The sequence below is a fragment of the Lontra canadensis genome, unplaced genomic scaffold, assembly GCF_010015895.1.
Source record: "Lontra canadensis isolate GAN:19392208 unplaced genomic scaffold, GSC_riverotter_1.0 scaffold78, whole genome shotgun sequence".
Lineage (NCBI taxonomy): Eukaryota > Metazoa > Chordata > Mammalia > Carnivora > Mustelidae > Lontra > Lontra canadensis.
Window position 1 is genome coordinate 4,788,687 of NW_022631072.1, and position 19,933 is coordinate 4,808,619.

At 39.2% G+C, this 19,933-nt stretch overlaps 1 protein-coding gene across 11 annotated transcripts in view; it reads right to left on the reverse strand.

Moving 5' to 3' along the window:
• Nucleotides 1-19,933, reverse strand: part of LTBP1 (latent transforming growth factor beta binding protein 1) — a 398,263-nt gene that overhangs the window by 147,715 nt on the left and 230,615 nt on the right. For all 11 annotated transcript variants that reach the window (XM_032881895.1, XM_032881898.1, XM_032881896.1 and 8 more), the window contains one exon: nt 16,779-16,850. In XM_032881895.1, coding sequence (XP_032737786.1) covers nt 16,779-16,850 — 72 coding nt within the window. The remainder of the gene's footprint in view (nt 1-16,778; nt 16,851-19,933) is intronic.

Genomic DNA, 19,933 nt, shown 5'->3' on the forward strand with positions numbered 1-19,933 from the left:
GTAAGTACAGAGGGTCCATTTTGACTCAGCATCTGTATCTTGTTCAAATGACAATCTTCTCTTGTCACAGAGACTGTGCTGTGGTCTTAGCTAAAATCACAAGAGACTGAGTCCCCCACATCCCTAAGTTTGGGCCTATGTGGTTTGTGACCTACAAGGCTACAGTCCTCACTACCAAGTCTGACCAGGTCTCTGACATGGTTCATCAGACTTAACTGTCATCTGCGGAGCTGTCCTCAGGGCCCTGGGAACCTGGTACAGCTGTTTTAAGCAAGGTGCTTCTTTTGCATTTGCTTCAAATATTGAGCTTCTATAATAAGATGGCACTTGTCAAAATTTGTAAAAGTTTTATATCCTGACTTTTTATTTCTGTGCCAAATCATACGGCAGATTTCAACAACTTATTCACAAAACCTTCAAAAGCATTGCAGTCATAAATTGTTAATTCCCAACACACAAAATTTTACACCTAAAAGCTAGATAAAAATGGTCTTTTTGGCGGGGGGGCACTTTCTTCTTCCATCCCCAGTTTTGCTCCCAAGGAAACTGTAGGTGGTTAGTTTGTTAGTTTATATGCTTTGTGTTTAAAAAAACAAAAACAAGGGGGGCCTGGGTGGCTCAGTCAGTTAAGGTCTGCATTTGGCTTGGGTGGGGAGGTATCCCTGCTGGGCCCCCAGGGAGTCAGCTTCTCCCTCTGCTCCCCCCCCGCCCCGGCTCATGCTTTCTCTCGCTCTCTCAAATAAATAAAAACTTTAAAAACAAAATAAAAACAAAACCACAAAGATAAAAAACAGATCTCCCATGGTTTTTAATTTAGAACCTTAGAAAATAATATGAAACATGAAAAGTTATCCAAATGACTTTATCAGGTAGCCAAGCTCCTTAAGATCTTTCTAAACAAACTGAAGGAAATGAGAGGTTCAAAATGCTTTAAGAAGAAAGATGTATTAGGGGCACCTGGATGGCTCAGTGGGTTAAAGCCTCTGCCTTCGGCTCAGGTCATGGTCTCAGGGTCCTGGGATCGAGCCCCACATCAGGCTCTCTGCTCAGCAGGGAGCCTGCTTCTTCCTCTCTCTGCCTGCCTCTCTGCCTACTTGTGATCTCTGTTTGTCAGAGATAAATAAAATTAAAAAAAAAAAAAGAAAGAAGATAATAATACAAGCTAAACACATTATATCTGGACATGAGAGGTTTGAAGAGTACACTAAGATGTTATCAGGCAAAACTTTAACAATTATACGAAACATGATGGGCAAATTATGAATTATAATTCTATTTAGATCCCAATTCCTACAGCTATTTTTAAAAATCAAATAAAAGCCTCTAACTTGATCCTTTTTATAAATAACATATTTGACAAACATGACTGGGTTTCAGAAGTCTCATATTTTAGAGGGTCAGCCAATCTCCCTATTGTATTCTGATTAAATTGAAAACAGTTTAGTGTTTAAGCAAACAGATAAACAAATGAACGTGTTCATTGTTTCCCTCTATAGAGCACTGAATTTTTCTAGCCAACTGTGGAAATCTATCCTTCCAAAGAATGGTATCCCCTCACAGTTCATGGAGTTAAAGAAATATCGATCCAAAGGAAAGGCAGGAGGAGCTGGCCCTCTGAAACAGCCAGGCCCTCTACCTCCCAAGCTGAGCGGCTTTGTTAAGTCCAGAAGCTGACAGAAACAGAAAGAAGGAAAGAAAACTTAGACAGCCCTACATGCTCCCTTCCGGTAGGCAAAAATCTATAGGGCTACAGGGAACATGAAGAGGACTTAACTTACTTCTCAACTCACTTAAAACATTTATAGAGTTTCTCTGCCCACTACAGCCTACCATGTGTGTCTGGCCGCAATAAGTTCAATAATACAAAACTCTCTTCTCGTTAGTTTAAAATGGTTGAATATTAGCAACGTCACACGGTTCAACCTCATACAACCAAAATTGAAGTCTAAGCATCTTTTAGCAGATAGCAGAAAAATACAGAGGAGTTGGAAAATATGCCTAACAAGGGACTCTTTTTTTTTTTTGGTTATAATTTTTATTTTTTATAAACATATATTTTTATCCCCAGGGGTACAGGTCTGTGAATTGCCAGGTTTACACATTTCACAGCACTCACCATAGCACATACCCTCCCCAATGTCCATAACCCCACCCCTCCTCTCAACCCCCCTCCCCCCCAACAAGGGACTCTTTAAACAACTTAATGTAACACAGATTTAGTATCTTAAGAGTAGGGAACAGCACAATAATCTAGAAGAATGAGACAAGGACCCTCTTCCTCCTCCTTTACGTGTGTATAGCACACCTCCTCTCACTGGAACTTCAAAACAACTCTGGATGGTGAGCAACACAATAGTTATTCTCATTTTACAAGCAAAATTTGGCCAAGATCATTTCTTTTTTTAAGATCTTACTTATCTGAGAGACAAGAAACAGAATGTGTGCGAGAGTGAAAGAGAGCGAGAGAGCGAGTGGGCGTGTCCACGCACTTGTCAGCTGAGGGGAGAGGGAGAGAGAGAGGGAGAGGAAGGAGGAAAGAATGTCAGGCAGACTTTATGCTACGTGCGGAGCCCTATGCAGGGCTTGATCTCAGGACCCGGAAATCATGACGTGAGCCAGACACTTCATCAGCTGAGCCACCCATGGGCCCCAAGATCTTATTTTTTTAAAAGGGTTGGGGGCAGCATGTGTGAAAATCTAATGAGAAGCATATCCCATTAAGACCTACATTTGGTACAACGGGGATGTTAACTTATGTTACCCACGAGAGCAAGTCACTTAGTTTCTCTTAATGTACGCTCCTTTTCTGTAACACAAAGGGGCTGAGCCAGATAATTCCCAAGGTTACTTCTAGCTTAAATATTCAGACTTCAAAACAACCTGGTTGGAAATGCCAAGGTATAAATAATGACAGTTATTATGACTATGCATAATATATTACGAACAGCGTAAGTGTCCTTATGGGAAATAAATGCACTTTGATGTATCCATTCTCCTAAAGGAAAGTATGTATGTTTAACAGAGTCATAATTTACTGCCTTTTCAGTGATGTAAGTTTATACAGGAAATGAGGCATGTCCAGTAACTGAAAGGAATTAAGTACAAGGTGAGAAGAGCACATGGAGATCTTCATACTGTGTGGAACTATGAAGCTTTCTACAGATTCTGCTGTGGATATTCAGATTTTGTTGATGGACAGAAATTCCAGCATACGATCTTGCAATAGGACTTCCACTTGAAAGCAGAAAAAATACATCTCAAGGTCAATACTTTTCCTAGCCAGACGGACCATTTGGCTACTTAATAGGGACCACTTGCTTTAGAGAATGCGTTCTCCCAGAGGACATGTGGATTCCTTCAACTCCTGTGGAAGCAGATTCACACTGGGTGCACCGTAAAGGCGTATGACAGTATGTCAAAAGGCACACACAGGCTTGGATACTTTTTTTTTTCCAAGATTTTATTTATCTATTTGACAGACAGAGATCACAAGTAGGCATAGAGGCAGGCAGAGAGAGAGAGGGGGAAGTAGGCTCCCCACTGAGCAGAGAGCCCGAGGTGGGGCTCGATCCCAGGACCCTGGGATCATGACCTGAGCCGAAGGCAGAGGCTTCAACCCACTGAGCCACCCAGGCGCCCCGGGCTTGGATACTTTTACTTAAGGGAACAACTTCATATGTTTCTTCCTCTAAAAGTAATTTGCCCAAGAACACATGTGCCAATCTTCCCTTCCTATTCCTTCTTCCTTAAGAGCCTTCATCCTCTTTCCAAAGCAGAGGCATACCTCTTGCTCATCTGGAATCTTTTCTATGTGAGCACAAAGATTCTCAAAGGCACCAAACATACAAACATTTCACAAATATATCCCTCCTGAGGAAAAGTCACAGGAGAAGTGTTAAGTCTGGTTTGTTCAAGAAGGCCCAGCTTTTGTCAATTAGGTTAGGCAGTGACACAAGCCATCTCCAAAGCTCCAAGGTTTTGATGAAAATAGGTTTAAAACACATATCTAACATATATGTCCCAGAAATGACTGTACTTTGTCTACTTAATTTTGATGGGGAAAATGTAGACATCAGCTTAAAAATGGGTGAACCCTAATTATTAAACCCTAATTATTAAATCCAAATTATTTTAGGAGATAAGTGTATCAGAAAAAAAAAAAGTTTGAAGGCCAATGTTCTAGAGCAACTTTACCCGAGGTATGTTATGTCCAACAAGCTTTGTGAGCTTCTAAAAGGGTCCTGTGGCCAAATATGTTTGAGAAACACTGCACGTTCTACATAAGTGAGCACACTACAGACCCCAAGAAGTTGTTTAGCAAGGAACCTCAGTTTTCTTTAACTTGGTGTTTTTCACACACTGTCCATTAACATCTCTCTGAACTGGTGGTCTGTGGAGCACATTTGTGAAATGCTCTCTGGGAATCTCCCCCCCACCCCCCAAAATAGGTCTCTTTGCAGCCGTGTTTGTCTCGAGCTTGACCTCAGTGCCGTAGGCTCCCCTCCTGACCTCTAACTGTCCCACCTTTGCAAATGATAACCTAGCCCAAGATGGATTTGCTCACTAGACTCACTGAGAGGAGGCAAACCACCATGCAAGCAACTCCCTTCCTTCCAGTTCTTCTGTCTTCAGAGTAATATGATAAAAGAATTATCAGAGCCCAGAGAACAGCTTGTATTTATTTCTTGCTACATGTGTGCTACACATGGAAAACACTAATAACATACACATCTCTGTTGGTCTTGGATTTCTGACTCTAGTCTACAGACACGACATTAATTTTTCCTTGAAACATTCACAGGAACATGAATCCATCATGGGCTTTCCTCATCACTCATGATACAACAGTCATCTTCCCATTGATTTTATAGCCCCAGAGATTCAGGTCAAAGAGCTATTGGAAAGTACAACGTGCTAATGACTCACTTCACCACTGTCTTGCCTGAAGAAAAGTGAATAAAATAAACAGACACTTCCTTTTTGAATCCTATCCCAGTGATATAAGCACAGTAAGAAGACACACTAGAAAAAGACTCTCAAATGGATCAGAATGAGTCCCAAACTGGTTCTTAAATGCTGAAACATGAAGCTCAAGTCCAGACCAAAAGCTATTTAAGTTCTACCGAAAATTCTGTGCTTACTTAAACTAGAAACTGCAGCAGAAGCTCCAGAAAAATGCCTAGGAAGGTAAAAGAACCCCTTCAAATCAGTAACACATCAATCCTCTCTTAGTCACTGACTTCTGTAAAACTTGATCCAGAATCACATTAAGTACCACAGCACTGGGATTAAAACAATAAATAGAGCAGAGGGCTGTGATGAATTTCTGGCAGCTAAATAAAAAGAATTTTAAACATTTTTAAGTGTTTTTGAAGAACTGATCTATCAAGTCTGGTGGGCTCCAGACTTAACTTCTACCTACTGATTTTCTACTGTAACTTTCCAAATACATAGCAAGAACAATGGATTCTAAATCTCATATTTATACCCACACTGCTGTCATATACACATTCCCTATTTTTTCCTAGAAAGAAATAAACATCACAAAAATCAATGCCCTTAGGTTGTGGAACTGAAAGCAACTTTAGAGACAATGCTAACTAGAGAATACTGCATAGACAGAGAAGTCAGAGAACACACTGAAGAAAGGGAAAAACGTATTGAAAAGATTTTAAATGAAGACATCAATGGATATTATCACATCACTGGCCAGAACTGTGAATATTAGGAATTGGTACTGGCCACGTGTTGCTGAGTGAAAGGAGCAGACATGAAAGAACAAAGACTAGACAATCTGGAAATTTATTAAGAAATCCAAATTGATCTATTCTTTTAAGAGTCAGGCTAGGATTATTTCTGGAAAAGAGAGTGCATTGTTCTATATACGGGTTACACATAGATACAAAGTTTATTTAAAAATATAATGAACTAGGGGCACCTGGGTGGCTCAGTGGGTTAAAGCCTCTGCCTTCGGCTCGGGTCATGATCCCAGGGTCCTGGGATCGAGCCCCGCATTGGGCTCTCTGCTCAGCAAGGAGCCTGCTTCCCTCTCTCTCTCTGCCTGCCTCTCTGCCAACTTGTGATCTGTCAAATAAATAAATAAAATTTTAAATATATAACAAACTACACAGTTTCTAATATAATCACCAGAACAGTGTTTTTCTTCACCAATACTTTGTCAATATGGCTCCATACATAGATGTATAGTGACCTCACATTAATATAAGTACATATCTTCATTTCCTTTTTCCCCAGGCAAAGGCACTTCTATTTCCTGAGTCAGGGTGAAGCGTCAGGATGTTGCAGACTCATTGTCAAAATGACCCCAATTCCCCCACCTCTCTACCTCTCCCTGCCTTTCACTATGTGACTTTACAGGTCCTCCCTTGAAGGGGTAGTGTCCAATTCCCCTCCCCCTGAATGTGAGCCGGTCTTGTGACTTCTGACTTTCAGCCACTAGACTACGGTAGAAGAGACAGTGTATCAATTCCAAGCCTCGGCCTAAAAAGCTTTGTGTGCTTTTATTCTCTCTTGGAGCCCTGCTACCACCATGAGAACAGTGCACATTAGCTGCCCAGAAGATGAGAGATCCCGGAAGACGGTGGAGACATCCCAGCCAAGACCATCCTAGACCATTCAGCCCTGGGCACCAAGCGGCAGATTACAGATGCATGACTGAGCCTGGCTGAGCTCACCCACACCTGATGCGAGGACAGAAGATACCAGAAAAGGAGTGCCTCAGCATCCAAAGGAGCTCGAGCTTAAACAAAAGCACAGAAGCATAAATACAAAACAAAATCATACAAATTAACACAAATGCATTTAGAAGCATAAATATTCTGCTCATTAAAGACTTCTGGAAAAAACTGAGGAGGTACAATGACTTACTAATAATATTAAAAAAAAGCTTTTAAGCGACACAGCAGACACATTTACAAGACAACTTGCTATAAAAATAATTGATGATGTCTGGAGAACTTTATGATTTCTAAACCAAACCAGCAAAGGAGTCTGAGCGAAACACAGATTGTGAAAGGACTGGCAAGCATCACACTGCCCATCATGGTTTCCCCACCTGTAACAAGCAAGTGTGGTCACGGTCAAGAATTAAAGACCTGACAAAATGTGTTAAAGTACTTCCAGTAGGGGGCGCCTGGGTGGCTCAGTTGGTTAAGCATCTGCCTTTGGCTCAGGTCATGATCCCAGGGTCCTGGGATCCAGCCCCACATCAGCAGGGAGCCTGCTTCTCCCTTTCCCTCTGCCTGCCTCTCTGCCTACTTGTGTTCACGCATGCTCTATCAAGTAAATAAATGAAATCTTAAAAAAAAAAAAAAAAAAGTACTTTCTGAGAACCCGGGTGGCTCAGTTCAGTGAGCATCTAAATCTTTTTTTTGTTTTTTAAGTAATTTTTAAATTTTTTTTATAAACATATAATGTATTATTGGCCCCAGGGGTACAGGTCTGTGAATCGCCAGGTTTACACACTTCACAGCACTCACCATAGCACATACCCTCCCCAATGTCCATAATCCCACCACCCTCTCCCTACCCCCCTCCCCCTGGCAACCCTCAGTTTGTTTTGTGAGATTAAGAGTCTCTTATGGTTTGGCTCCCTCCCGATCCCATCTTGTTTCATTTCTTCTTTTCCTACCCCCCAACCCCCCCCCCCCGCAAGTTGCTTCTCCACTTCCTCCTATCAGGGAGATCATATGATAGTTGTCTTTCTCTGATTGACTTATTTCGCTAAGCATAATACCCTCTAGTTCCATCCATGTCATCGAAAATGGCAAGATTTCATTTCTTTTGATGGCTGCATAGTATTCCATTGTATATATATACCACATCTTCTTCATCCATTCATCTGTTGATGGACATCTAGGTTCTTTCCATAGTTTGGCTATTGTAGACATTGCTGCTATAAACATTCAAGTGCACATGCCCCTTCGGATCACTACATTTGTATCTTTAGGGTAAATACCCAGTAGGAGCATCTGATTCTTGATTTTGGCTCAGGTCACAGTCTTGGGGTTGTGAGATCAAGGCCCAAGTCAGGCTTGCTGCTGGGCATGGAGCCTGGAGCCTTCCTGGGATTCTCTATCTTCCCCTACCTCGGCTCCTTCCCCTCACCGTGGTCTGTCTCACTCTCAAATAAATAAATAAATAAATTTTTTTAAAAAAAAGTACTTTCATAAACTATAAATAGCTACATACATGCTAGTAGCACAGGTTGCAGAAGTAAATTCTACTACTCCCTGGCTATGTAACCCTCCATTAGTTAATTTCTTTGAGCCTCAAGATTCAGTTTCATTATCAGTCAAAAAAAAAAAAAAAAAAGATACTACTACTTATCTCACAGGGTTGTTGGATTATGACATACCTGAAGCATCCAACACAGTGACCCCACGAACTGGGCTCTCAGTAAATGCTAGTAAGATACATACATGGGCAGGGAAACATACATAAGCAATGATGACCAGAAAGGAAATGTATTGCATTAGAAAAAAGAAAACTATCAAGTTATTCTTAAGCAAATAATACCATAAGGAGAAAAGCTTCACGTCACTAAAATCAACAGTAGTTAGAAATAGAGCAACAGGGGCACCTGGGTGGCTCAGTTGGTTAAGCACTCAACTTGATTCTGGCTCAGGTCATGATCTCATTGGTGGTGAGATCTAGCCCTGTGCCAAGGGGCTCCTTGCTGAGCATGGAGCCTGCTTGAAGAGTCTCTCCCTCTGCCTCTTCCCCTCCCCCCAATAATTAAATCCTTTAAAAAAATACCTGGGGAATATATTTTATAAATATTTTTATATCTATATATTAGATTTAGATCAATTAATTAGATTAATTAGATATTAAAATATAGTATTTTCTATATTTAAATAGAAATATACAGGGCCTATGTAAAGAAAAATACTATTTCACTGCCCTCTGTGTGTTTTCAAATTTGTAAAGAAAGGAAGTAGAAGAGAAGAGGAGGGACACGGTGAATAAACTCCCTAGTGTTAGTGAGAAGGGAAATGGACATCGTGCAACGTTCACAGGAAGAATCACAGCTTGGAACCCATAATTTCTCTTGTAAATATAAGCACAGATTCATTGAAGCTTCGTGTTCAAGTATGCCGGTGACAGTATATATACTATGAAAAAAATAGAAACTAATCTGAAAATAGCACTTTAGGGGGATGGCTAAATGAATTATCCTATATCCATTTAATTGGATACTAGGTCAGCATTAAAACAATTTTTCTAAGATTTAATAACATCAGAATGTATTATCTATTAAGTAAAAAAAGAAAAAGTTTCACTTCGCACTTATCCATGAATTATAATCTCAAAAAATATATACATACATATGATTGGCAGGAACTATAGCAAAATGCATCAGTTTTTGAGGGAGGTTAAGGTAGTTTGTATTTCTATACATTTCTTTAGTTTCTAAATTTCAAACAATAGGTACCATTTATTTTACAAACAGCAGATACAATGTATTTGTTTTAAAGAATAGGTTTTTAAATCAGAAATTTCTCTCTTCTGGTTCATTTTTTTTTTAAAGATTTTATTTATTTATTTGCCGGACAGAGATCACAAGCAGGCAGAGAGGCAGGTGGGGTGGGAGGAAGCAGGCTCCCTGCTGAGCAGAGAACCCTATGTGAGGCTCGATCTCAGGACCCTGGGATCATGATCTGAGCCAAAGGCAGAGGTTTTAACCCACTGAGTCACCCAGATACCTCTCTTCTGATTCATTTCTTAAGCATTTACTATATGCTGCTTTGATATTTTAATTATATGAGAACAGAATTATATGAGAACCTTCTAGGGGCGGGAATTGAGTCTTATTATATTCTAATATTTCTCAAAGTACTCCCACTTAAATCATCATTAACTAAAATGAATGAGATAATGAATGGCAGATGGTTAATACATTGATGTTGTGGGCTACTTAATTACAACAGGAGAAAAGACAATCTTTGAATAATATTTAATTTATATAATTTGAAGCTTTCTCAATGCTTTTTAGCATCCTCAAAGAAAATCTGTAAAAATATGTACACATTAAATACCACATTCCAATACTGATATCTTGAATTTTAAAAAGCTCAACCCTGATATGGATAAATGTCAAAGAAATGTTACACAGACACTTGATGTTTTGGCATTCTCTGTTGTTCCAAATACACAGCAACTACAGAGAAATTATAAAAGAAAATTAAAAAAAAAAAAAGAAAAAAGAAAAAACAAGACAAATATCCCAGTAAACCTGACTTATCCTAGAAATACATGGCAGTAGATGGAGCCATTGAATTTCTGGGGCTAGTGACTAGGAAGAAACACGGGCAGCCAAGAATTTCGCAACTGAAGACAAGAACCTGCAGGCAACTGTGCAGAAATTTCTTCCTCAGCAACTGAAATCCCGCTAAATTTTTCAACATGCTTAAAAAGTTAAATGAATACCTTCAAAAGAAACAAGAACAGGTAGCTTTGAAAAATCAGAAACCTCAGAAGAGGAAAACAGTCTCAAAACAAAAAGTATAATGGATGCCATAGAGTCCAGATGGGCAGAATAAAGCAAGAATTAGAAAACTGTAAGATGTATTCATTCAAAATGCAGCCAAAGAAATTAAGAAAGGACAAAAGGATACAAGCACGAAAGACTTATTCAGAGGCATGAAATTCAGAGAGGTTCCCCAAACTAGTCAACAGGAGTTTAGCTGAGAAGGTGGTGGAAAAACAGAATCTGAAGAGATAATAGCTGGTCATTTTTCAAATCTGAGAAGAGACATGACTATATGGATGGCCAATACACTCTGTCTACTGAGAAAAGTCAAAATAAATGCAAATGTTGACACACCATGATAAAACGGCAGGAAAAAAAGGATTCAAAGATCTCAAAAGAGAGAAAGAGAGAATATCTCTAAAGGAGGAAAAGTATCAAAAAGAAGTCAGAATACATCAGTATAATGTATTGCTAGAAAACCACCTAGAGCTGTACACCTGACCAGTCTCCTTTTTTTTTTTTTTAAGATTTTATTTATTTATTTGACAAAGATCACAAGCAGGCAGAGAGGCAGACAGAGAGAGAGAGGGAAGCAGGTCTCCCGCCGAGCAGAGCACCCGACGCGGGGCTCGATCCCAGGACCCTGAGATAATGACCTGAGTCTAAGGCAGAGGCTTAACCTGCTGAGCCACCCAGGTGCCCCAGGACCCTGAGATCATGACCTGAGTCTAAGGCAGAGGCTTAACCTGCTGAGCCACCCAGGTGCCCCCTGACCAGTCTCCTTATAGAAGAAGCTCAAAAGAAAAATTTTTTCAGACCTCTAAAGTATGTACTTCTCAGGGGCCCTCATTTAAAGAACTGTGAAAGAACATCATCTTGAAATACAGACTGGTAAATACAGGACACACAATTAAATTTGAGTTTCAGATAAACAGGTACTTTTTAGTATGTATGTCCCAACCAAATTATTTGCTATTTATATGAGATTCAAGTTTAACTCGGTGTCCCATATTTTACCTGGGAAACCTACCTTTAAAAAAAACCCAGAAAGCAAGCACAGGATATAAGAAATGATGCTGACTGCAAAACCTCATAAAATAGATTAAACTCATTTAATAACTAACTATATGGGAAAAAAAAATCTTAATTTCCACTAACTGTACCTCTGAAAGTAACTGTAAAATGATGACTCTACGTGAACCCAGCACTATGCCACAGCCACATTCTTTTCTCCAGCCAAGCAAGTTTTCTTAAAACCTGTACTTTCTAGTTTTCTCAAAGCACGTGAAGACCAGTCTTCTTCTATATGCTTACCATACTGCAGTCACAATTTTTTATAATGATTAAGAGGTCTGAAATAGAAGCTATAGTTCAGCCAAGCTCTTCAGAACCCAAAAATCCCATGTATGGCTTACTGATGTGGAGTAAGTTTCATTTAATAACCGGAAATGCCCCTGAAAAAAAAAATGTCCATTATCCTTTCTATGTTCCAAACAAAATCTGGTTTCAAATGCAGTGTGGGGCAACATCTTAAAGAAGCTCCAGAGTGAAAGTTTTGTATTGGGTATGATGATGTCCCATGTATCTGTTTTGTAAATTTATTTTATTAAAGCAGAAAAACCGGTGTAATAAAATGACACCAAGAGAAAGTTATGTGGGCAGCTCTTTCATATTTGCGTTAACAGGTTCATCTGGAGTCAGCTAAAATTTAGCTCGTTGGGAGAGTGAACAAAGCAAATTGTGTCCTGCTGATTCCAACTGATTTAATTACACTAAGTCCAAGGTCAGGAAGGTTGTCTTAGTCATTACTTATCCTTAGTCTGTAGCTCAGGAGAGCCCTGCCAATTAATGGTTGGGGATCACTGAATATTTTTAAATTTAATATTTTCGAGATTATCTATGAAAAAGGAATACACAAACACTGGATCATGAAAGTGTAGATGTCTCTCACTTACATATTTTGGCTTTGCTAAAAAATGCACAAAATAATACTAGGTGGGTTTTATCCTTATAGCTCATGAAGTGGGTAATTTCAATGGATCCAAAGATGTATTTGTTTTTAACAAAAGATTTCACTGAACAGATGGGTCCCCAAGTAATTTCAGATTTTAAATGTATTTTTAAAGCTTGGATTTATGTCTAATTTTTTAAGAGTTCATTCATCTCGTGACAAAGTAATGGGCAAGCAAGAGTTCTCAAAATGCAGGAAGAACAGAGCTCTAGAGTCGGGGAGTATGAAAGCAGGCATTCCTATTATCCTATTCAGGAGGCACGAACCCCTTTAATTCTAGCTCTACATCGAACTTTTGCACAATAATCGAATGACAAATGTTACTCTAGATCCACCACGGAATATGCTTGCGTTGTTTGTTATGATAAATGAAGGAAATTACAACAATTCCGTCATGTTAAGGGTAGCGAGGGCAGGTTTTAAGCTCCGTGTGTGTATATGTAATAAATCATTCCTTTGAAAAGATAATTGCAGCACTGCTAGAGAGGAAAAAAAAGCCCAACTTTGAGGGCAATTATTCCAAAGCTCCTCAAATTAACTTGTGCACAGTTGGTTCTTTGTGACTGAGCCCACATTACTAAACGTTGTTTCAGGACATTAGTTCGCTTAGGTGAAGGAAATAATGTAATTCTAGTTATTAATCACTTTAATGTTAAATGTGCTTTGTAAACTGAGAAGACATTAAACTCTAAGAACAATGTGGAACGCACAAGCAATTAGTGGTTAATGGGAGCCTTTTGAAAAACTCTAGCAAAACAAAATCAAAAGCTTCAACGTTCTCAGAAAAAAGAGTGTACATATGTAATGTGAGAAAGTTCTATTTAATTGTGCTGACTAACAGTGTCACAAAGGGAGTGAAATTCAGCCCTTCTCTCAAAAGAAATTTTAATAGGTTATGATGAATGAAATCATATTATTTTATGAGTCAACCTCCTCTATAGTGTAATTTAGCAGTGCCTTTTAGAGGCACCATGAAATAGAATTTTCTGTGATACTTCACTCCAAAATCCATGCCAAAAAGCGTAACGCTGTTCTGCAAATATCCTCCTGAGACAAATGTAAGCCAGGATTTGGTGTTCTTGACCATCAGTGCAAAGAACAGGATGGAACCATTAAGATAGGCTCAGTATGAACAAAACTTGCGAAAGGCCACTCCATACCAGCCATACCGGAGGAGGAAAATACAAAATTAACAACAATAATCAAGCAATTATTTAAAGGATTCTTCATTCTATTTCACTAAATAAGACAACCAGGGTAATAGGTGCAAATTTTTACTTCCACTTCCATCATGGTTTTTTTTTAAAATACTGGTAGAACCTTGAACCAGCTAGAAGGAGGAATATATTGGATAACCATCCTTTCTTATTACACAAAACCAAATTATTATTAATTACTTTGACTCCTATTACTCCTCACAACAGATGGCATGTCTTCTGTTCTAATGACCTATATCTACCTCAGTCATACTTCCAGATACATATAAAATCAGTAAACGAGGTCATGCGGCACATGGAAAAGGATGTGGTTTAGGAGTTCAAGCCTGGCCGGGCTCTTATTATCTGTGTGATCTTGGTAAAGTTACTTACTCTCTCTGTGTCTCAGTTTTGTTTTTGTTTTTTTTTTTTAAGATTTATTTATTTATTTATTTGACAGAGAAATCACAAGTAGGCAGAAGTAGGCAGAGCAGCAGGCAGAGAGAGAGATTCCGGAGAAGCAGGCTCCCCGCTGAGCAGAGAGCCTGATGTGGGGCTCGATCCCAGGACCCTGAGATCATGACCTGAGCTGAAGGCAGAGGCTTAACCCACTGAGCCACCCAGGTGCCCCTCTGTGTCTCAGTTTTAATTGGGATTAATAATGTCCATATCCCACACCCCATCCCATCGCAACCACAAAAACACGTATACTCTTCATCATTTGTGGTTGGGAAAAGGTGACGTTCTGGAGAGTGTCCGCCATTGAGGCACACAGGTTTACAATGGGGAAGGATAAGTAGGGATCCTTGTCTGTCTACAGTCTAAGGAGCAGGAGGGTATTACCTCATCACAGGGCACACTTTGGGAAACTTCCTGTCTAGGGTTTAAAATCTGAGGGACAGTCCGAGATGTCATTTCTTTCTTCTCATCCACAGCCAACAGAATACCGAGAGCATCAGACAACCGGAATGTACCTACAAAGTCATACAACCTCATGCTCTGCCCAGGACAGACACGTCCCTGGCTAGCTATAATAAGGGTCTGTTGGATCACTTCCACATGCAGGAAGTTCAGCACTTCCAAAGGCATTTCAGTGTTGGCGAATGCTAGTGCACACAAAAAGTCCACACAAATAGTTATAAATATGCTTCCTTTCAACTCCATCCTATGGACTGGTTTTTTGAAGGAACTCATCAGAGACTTGCTTTGTAGGACAGTTAATCGAACATTTAAAGGCAGGTTTGCACGGCAGCCGCTACATTTCTCTTCAGTCTGCACTTCTCCAGGGCTAAACATCCTGAGGCTTCCAGGCCCTTAGCAAGCTTTGTTGTCCTTATCAGCCAAGAGACAACGAACACCAAACATCCAAACCTCAAACCCAGTCCGAATGGCACAGGACAACATTGTTACTTCCAAGCTCATTCTGCTTCTACTAACACATTCTAAAAATGGACTAGGGCTTGTCATATAGATTTGTATCCAAATCTGTGAAGCAGTCACTTCATTTACACTGTAGAACATATATTCATTCGACATATTCCTTCTTCCATCCATTTAATTCAATCTTCTCTCTTTTCACAGAATCTTTTAAGGATGTCTTAAATTCTACCCATTCCTAGGTAATATTGATTAATCTGTTATTCCCGTTACTAAGGTTTACAGAGGTTTTTCAGTGTCTTGGGCAGTTAAATCTAACTTTCCCAATACTCTTTCACATGAGGGCTTATCATATTTTAAGGCAAAACTGTTAAACACATGGTACACCTCTGTGAATTTCAAAAGAAAATTCTTTGTTTGCTAAAAAGCTCTACAAATCATAAAAGTTGGATGCAATATGGAACAACTTGAGAAAATCCTCAAGTAATTAAGATAGGCCATCGAAATGAGCCCTTTTAGTAGGAATTAATCCATACTTTGTAACATTACCTTCATTTACTCTGTCCTATAAATACATACTTGGTCAAGGATACTGAGCCCCAGACAACAAGTCAAAAAACGTGTGCTGTGTTCCTGACACAGGTCTTAGTTCACTAAGATTCTTTTTTTTTTAAAGATTTTATTTATCTGACAGAGATCACAAGTAGGCAGAGAGGCAGGCAGAGAGAGAGAAGGAAGCAGGCTCCCTGCTGAGCAGAAAGCCTGATGCGGGGCTCGATCCCAGGACCCTGGGATCATAACCTGAGCTGAAGGCAGAGGCTTTAACCCACTGAGCTACCCAGGCACCCTGGTTCACTAAGATTCTTGAAGGCTCTTTATTTTAACACAGACATACTTCTAAGTTACTAATAACACCTTAATCCCAGACATGTAAGGGGAAATTAAGAGCATTAATGAACATTTCACAAAGTAAGTGACATAAAATTTGCTATCATCTTTGTGTACTAAATGAGGCATTAGTCAACCTGAGTTCTAACCTCCATTCCAGACTCATAAAAGCCTCTTAGCCAGTCTGGGCTTGAACGTCTCCATCTAAACGGTACAGACGCTGGGCCAAGCTAAATGATCTCTGAGGATCCCTCTGCTTGCTCAACTCTGCTACGTGGTTCAGAAAAAACTGAGCAAAAGTACTCAGGACACTTCACATTTAGCTACACAGCTTTCACGTTGCCTAAGAGTGCATTCACCCTGATATTTAAGACCTCAATGCTTCAAGGTGGCTAGCAATATTCTGATGAGGGGGGGAAAAAAAGAAGTCTCCTACCCAATCATGTGTCTGCAAGGAAACAGTACTGCTAGGAACATGTGTGTAGTCATCGGCATATATGCATCTGCCCACACATGGACAGGCAGTGACTAACCTGGAGACCACAAGGGGCTCCGTAATGGAATCTAATCTCCTGTGAGTTTCATCGCAAATTAATATATGGGGATAAAATGTTCCATGAAGTTTAAATACTAATTCTAGTAACCATATACTAAAACTCTTTTATTTCCTTAGAGCTAAATTGAGTGAGGAGATAGTCACCGCTATGACCTTTGCATACTGAGCTAATGAGTGAAAACATGATAAAACAACTCAAGAGTCCTCAAAAGCCAAAACAATGAAGTCCACACCAATGAATTCAGTTAAGCTTACCTTGACAAAAGGTGTTGTTAACCCGCTTGTAACCTTGTAGACATTCCATCATTTGGTTATATCCGTGATAAGCTGTAAGAAGAAATAATTCTTTGTTACGTACTTATGTTCTTACAATCCTAAACTACCAGTGTGATAACCCAAGCCACCAAAGTCATCAGTGGTCTGTCTTACTCATTTCTAAGATACCCAACTCAATATATAGCAGTTTCTTTCATGTTAGCCCTGTTTTTCAGTATACTTCCTCGTCTGCAACAGATAGAGTCCCAAGTAGTTGTCAGCAAATCTTGATTATATTAATCCAAAGAATCATAAGACTATATTTTCTTCCAATTAGTGATTATTTACATTACAAAGGATCTATTCCTCCCCAGTGATTTGCTACAGGCATTTGAATTTTCTTATAAGTTGAACATACATCCTGGCCTGCTTGGGACAGGCCTGGGTTAAGACAGTTGTTCTAGCGAAGTTCATTAATAATAGCACTCCATTTCACTCTCAGAAGCATCCCAGTTTCAACAATAAACGGCATGCTCACCTAAATACTGGCTCACATATTCTGGTAATAAGGGATTCTTACTACTAGGAACCTGAGAATAACTACTAGGAACCTGAGAATAAGGGATTCTTACTACTAGGAACCTGAGAAGAGAAGAAGCCAGGGGATGAGAAGGGCTGCTGTGATCATGGGTATGGTTCATCACAGAATCCTCAACCAACAATACAATGTTGACCTTACCAATCACGAACAAAACTGGATTCACTGATTCCGACACCTTAAGTGAAACTCAGGAGACTTTGTGGCATATTGGATACAGGATAATTTCAGGGACCAAGCAGACCTGAATTCAAATCCTGACTCTGCCAATCAAGTTCTGCGACCTTAGGAGACAAGCTTTCTGGGTTTCCAATGGTGAGTCCATACAATGCGAGTATTCACATCTACTGAGCAGGTCAGGGCTTTTGTGGATTTTTAGATATAATTTATGCAAAACGATCACCACCGTGCCTGACAAAACCACTCAAAGATGACAAATGCCCTTGTTTTCTGCCATAAGCTATTCTTTCATTAAGAAGACCATGAGCAATAGAAAATGGGCAATAATCAAAATAGGGTGGATGGTGAGACCACTAAAAAGACCTGAACAAGGAGTAAAGAGGGAAAATTCAAAATAAAAAGGAAATTTTCTTTTGGAAAATAAAATTATTTTGGCCCTAACACATATTCTTTATTCTCACCACCACTCTCCTCCTTCAGTTCCTTTCTCTGTTATATGTCCTGTCTCTTCAGATCCTCCTGAATTCTGGGAGAGGGTTACAGTGAGGAGTCCTGGAACACTGAGTTATAAGGAGGAAGAAAGTGTCATGTTCAAGCTCCTTGGCCACATAACTCATCTTCCACAGAATGGAAACCCTCTGGAGCAGGGTGCCTCCAGAGGTTTTGGGATCTCTGTCCGTGAACTGTTCAAAGGCAAAAGAGAGGCTATCTTGTTTTGAAAGTTCCACCAGTCATCCACCTCAAGGCAGAGAGCCAGACCAGATGATCTCTTCAGGTCCTCCTCAGTTTAGGATTCAATGTTAATTTTCTTCTAAAAACTTTTAAAGGACCAGTGACTTGTTCATGCTAAGTACATTTTTAATAGATTACAGAGTATCTAATGGAATCATTTGCAGATTTAAAATTAAGTTTTTCCAGTAAAAACTGATCAACAGTGAAAGGTCTTTCTGTATGTGGCTGAACAAAAACTTCAAACATTAAATAAAAGCCACTTGAAAACTGAAGTTTGAACTACTTTAAGTGAAATTTTTTTTTTTAAAGGGCATGGAACACAAAACCATAGCATATAAAGCCAAGGAAAGTCTGCTGTCTTCCAAAATGAATATGATTTAGAGAGTAGTATGAACCAAGGAAAGGAAAGTTTCTAAATGACACAGGAAGAATGTGACCCTGAGTGTGTTTCTTGGGAGTGAGTCACTTAGGACAGCACAAACAAAGTAAATGTCAAGATGTTAATAGTTTACTTCAGTCATAATCCTCATTGCCCTTCCTGAAATGAAATCAATCGCTTCAACTTTATACATTACATGAGCCAACATGAATTTATTTTCATCAGCATTTAGTCAGAAGTGATAGCAACTTTGTACTTTCACATTCTCCTTTAATTATTACTAGGACTAAAATATAGAATTAACAAAACCATTTATAGCAATGAATTTATTTATGCTCAGAAAACACAATTCTTTTTTTTTTTTTTTAAGAAAACACAATTCTAAATAAAAACAACAGAAGGTCAAGAATAGAGGTTAGGGATTAAGAAACAACAAGAATCTAGGATTCACTTTACCCCTAACTTCTGTCCCTCTCTTGCAACTTTGGAATTCAGAAAATGGAGGAAAGGGAGGCAGTTAAGCAAAAAACACAGAGAAAAGGAGGGATAAGAAAAAGAAACAAGATAAGGGAAAAGATGGAACAAGTATTAGAGAACATGAACTTGGCCCCAGAATAAAGTTGGAAGAACTGGACTTTAGCTTCTGCAGTCCTTAGACCTAGAGGCAGGAAGCACACTGCCCCCTCCACAATATTTCTACAGACAAACTTACACAGTATAATGAGGGATAGGCCATTTAAAAAAAAAAAAAAAATCAAAGCTTTTACAACATTTTAAATACAGACTCTTGTTTCATGATCCATAAGACCTAACAGCAAGTGACCAAGTTGGGAGTCAAACTCAGGTCTACTGAGCTCCAAAGTCCATGCTCTTTAAATCATATCAGATCTCTCCTGGATATCCCTTTGGTCAGGTTTCCAGAATAATTTTAGGCACATGGATCTTTCAGTGAGGAGGAGCTATCACACTCAACCCACTTACTGGAAATCCATATTACCACTCATTATTAAATCAGCATAAAAGTCCACAAGGGACATTCTCATAATGAAGGTCTTTATTTATGTGACTCCCTAAATGAAGAATTCACCAGTTACGGGAAACTTTGGTGGGTGTTTTCACAAATCAGTCCTCAAAAAAAAAAAAAAAAAAAAAAAGGAGTGTCAAGAAAATAAATGAAATTTAAGGCATTACGTGCTTTAATAAGCAGTTCTCAATTGCCTTCTTAGTAATTTTAGTGTTCCATGTTAAAAAAAAAAAAACACGTAA